At 45.0% G+C, this 2,500-nt stretch overlaps 1 protein-coding gene across 3 annotated transcripts in view; it reads right to left on the bottom strand.

Annotated features, from left to right (window-relative positions):
• The window catches only part of LOC126577317 (glucose-6-phosphate exchanger SLC37A2), a 2,623-nt gene extending 1,956 nt beyond the window's left edge, over window positions 1–667 (bottom strand). For 2 of the 3 annotated variants that reach the window (XM_050238833.1, XM_050238835.1), the window contains exons 1-2: window positions 417–667; window positions 1–336 (exon numbers count right to left, since the gene is read on the bottom strand). The exon at window positions 1–336 is cut by the window's left edge and continues 676 nt beyond it. In XM_050238833.1, coding sequence (XP_050094790.1) covers window positions 1–275 — 275 coding nt within the window. In that variant the 5' untranslated portion in view covers window positions 276–336; window positions 417–667. The remainder of the gene's footprint in view (window positions 337–416) is intronic. The other variant, XM_050238834.1, reaches the window with a different exon arrangement.
• Window positions 668–2,500: the final 1,833 nt, after the last annotated feature.

Genomic DNA, 2,500 nt, shown 5'->3' with positions numbered 1-2,500 from the left:
GGTGAGACGGCGTTGCTGAACTCGGGCGGTAGCGTGACACCGGAACAGTTCCGGTGAAGCACGGACTTAACGACCGAGAGCGGTTTGCGCGTCATGTGGTAGCAGGTGTAGGCCAGGTAGGTCAGCCCCAGGACGGAGCATTTGAACCAGAGCGCCCGGTTGATCTGCCAGCGGGGACATAGCTTGGTCGAGAGGTAGCTGATCACGCGGATACCGATCGGGGCATTCGGGTAGGTCGTGCTCATCCTGTGCTGTTGCTGTGGTCGGTAGCGCATTCACTACCCGCGCTGCCTGTCCGTGTCGTGTTTTGGCTGTTGGCGATAGGAGATAACTACGCTGCAAGCAAACCCAAAAGAAAACATCAATTTAATACCCTGCGGATCTGCATACGGGTAGTGATAAGCTTGATGACTCACGGTATTAGAATGCTCCAGCCCAGCCTCCCCCGTCCTAATCTGGTCTAGCACCACGTAGTCGCGTCGTTTGCCACGGCGGCGGTTGCTGAGAACGGCGATAAATCACTCCAAACCCACTTTTCCAAAGCGACCGACGGCGGGAGTTGGAAAACGACTTGAATTCCCGTTTTATCTCCTTTAAATAGTTCACAAAACGTGAAAACTACCCATTTTAACGCGATTTCAATGAGCGAGCTCGGACCAAAACAACGACAAAGAAAACAAAAACAGGGTTGCCAACGTTTCGGCTGAGTTTAGATGATTTTTGAGGAAAATGGCTTTTTTTATGAGAACATACTCATATTTTATCGACCATCACTGTAAAATAAAAACAGGGTTTGATTCGAACCTGCTGCAAGAATTATTTCCGATTCTAGGTGTTTAGACTCGCGTTTTTTGTATTTTCCGTGTTTATTAACCGCACCCGAGCGCCCGGTGCATTTTTTCTGGTTTTCATACTACTTTTTGGACACGAACCTTCGATCTTCCCGTTCCTCTCCTACCCCTTTCACCGTTTCCTATTCCTTTTTGTGCCAGGCATTCGCTGTACGGTTCTGATAATGTTTATAACAATTATATTCTTTTATCCTTGCTCGTGCCAATGCTCTCTTTCGAGTCCATTCAGAGAAACATGTGTGGACAACGATGGTACTGTTGCTTACTCTGATCATTCGTCGTTATCGCGGCTTCGCCGGGTCCTCGCTGAACCCGCGCGTCCTAGCTTGTTCCTAAGACCTGGGTTATATGATCACCGATCGCGCCCATCTGGTTTGCCCAGCTTTTCTTGTCTTCTTAGGACAAGTTTTGTTTGCTGTTTGTAGCCAATTTTTCAGGCTCGTTTGAACTTATCTAACCTTCGTGCGTCGCGTTCGTAACAACTGTGTTTTCCTCACTCAATATCATCCACATTGATCCATATTGATTATTCGAATGGAAGTTTTTAAAAAACAAACACCTTGTAAATGATTTTGTGTAAAATATGTAGCATGGCTCATCATTTCTTACATCATTTGCTGATCATCTGCTTTTGATTTAGAAAAGGCTTTTTTTATTGCATCCCCTAATTTCCAAAAAATATTACCCAGAATGTAATCACAATCCACGCGGAATGGGTTCAAGCTCCAAGGACATCGTGCCTATACGGGCATGCATGTGGACCGCATATGCAAATCCGCTACGTAGAACTGATTTGGCTGTTCGCAACGGAGCTTTCCAACCATGTAAACGAAAACTTGCATATTTATACAAAAATGAATCAATAAATTCCGCCAGCAACAAGTATCTGTGTTTGGCAAAACATGATTGGTATACACTAACTAAGCTAACTGTTTATATTTTCTCTCTCTATTTCTTCCAATTTTTTACTTGTGTTGTGTTCAATGCAGCTACTTCTTGACCGCTTGTATCACGAACGGATATGCATCTTTGGCACGGAAGATATGGCATCAACCGACCGTTTTTTTTGCCAGTTCTTTGGAATGTTTGAATAACTTTGAATATTGCTCCCGGTTTTTTTTTTTGGAACCGGATTTTTTCATATTCAGTCTAATGCCACTCTTCACGTCATGAGTTCCGCGACACAGGTTTTGTTCAAGGTCAAGCTGTCGTATATAAAGGTTCAGATCATTTTACCTTTTGGTATCAGAATGATTTCAATCGTGGTGCAGTGTATACTAGTTTTGTTGACCGTTTACTGTTCTTTCGTCTGGTGCAATCGGCGATCATGGCAGTTGCTGAGCCAGCTTCCCCGACCGAGGCCTCTTCCTCTGATTGGTTCGGCATACGTTCTGTTTGGTGTTAATTGTTCAACGATCTTGGATTGTGTGATGAATCTGACTAGAACCTATGGATCATTCTATTGTGCTTGGTTGGGCCCGAAACCGATAGTTCACGTGGGTGATGCAGAACAGGCGAAAATTATTCTCTCATCGCCGGCAGCATTAGATAAGGCGAGTCTCTATCGCTTCACACGATTTGGCCTATTATTCTCGGGTCCGGCGCACCAGTGGCGACCACTCAGGAAACAGATTCAACCGATGTTCAAC

This window comes from Anopheles aquasalis, chromosome 3 (genome assembly GCF_943734665.1).
Source record: "Anopheles aquasalis chromosome 3, idAnoAquaMG_Q_19, whole genome shotgun sequence".
Classification (NCBI taxonomy): Eukaryota; Metazoa; Arthropoda; class Insecta; order Diptera; family Culicidae; genus Anopheles; species Anopheles aquasalis.
This window is presented reverse-complemented; position numbering and strand designations above follow the sequence as displayed.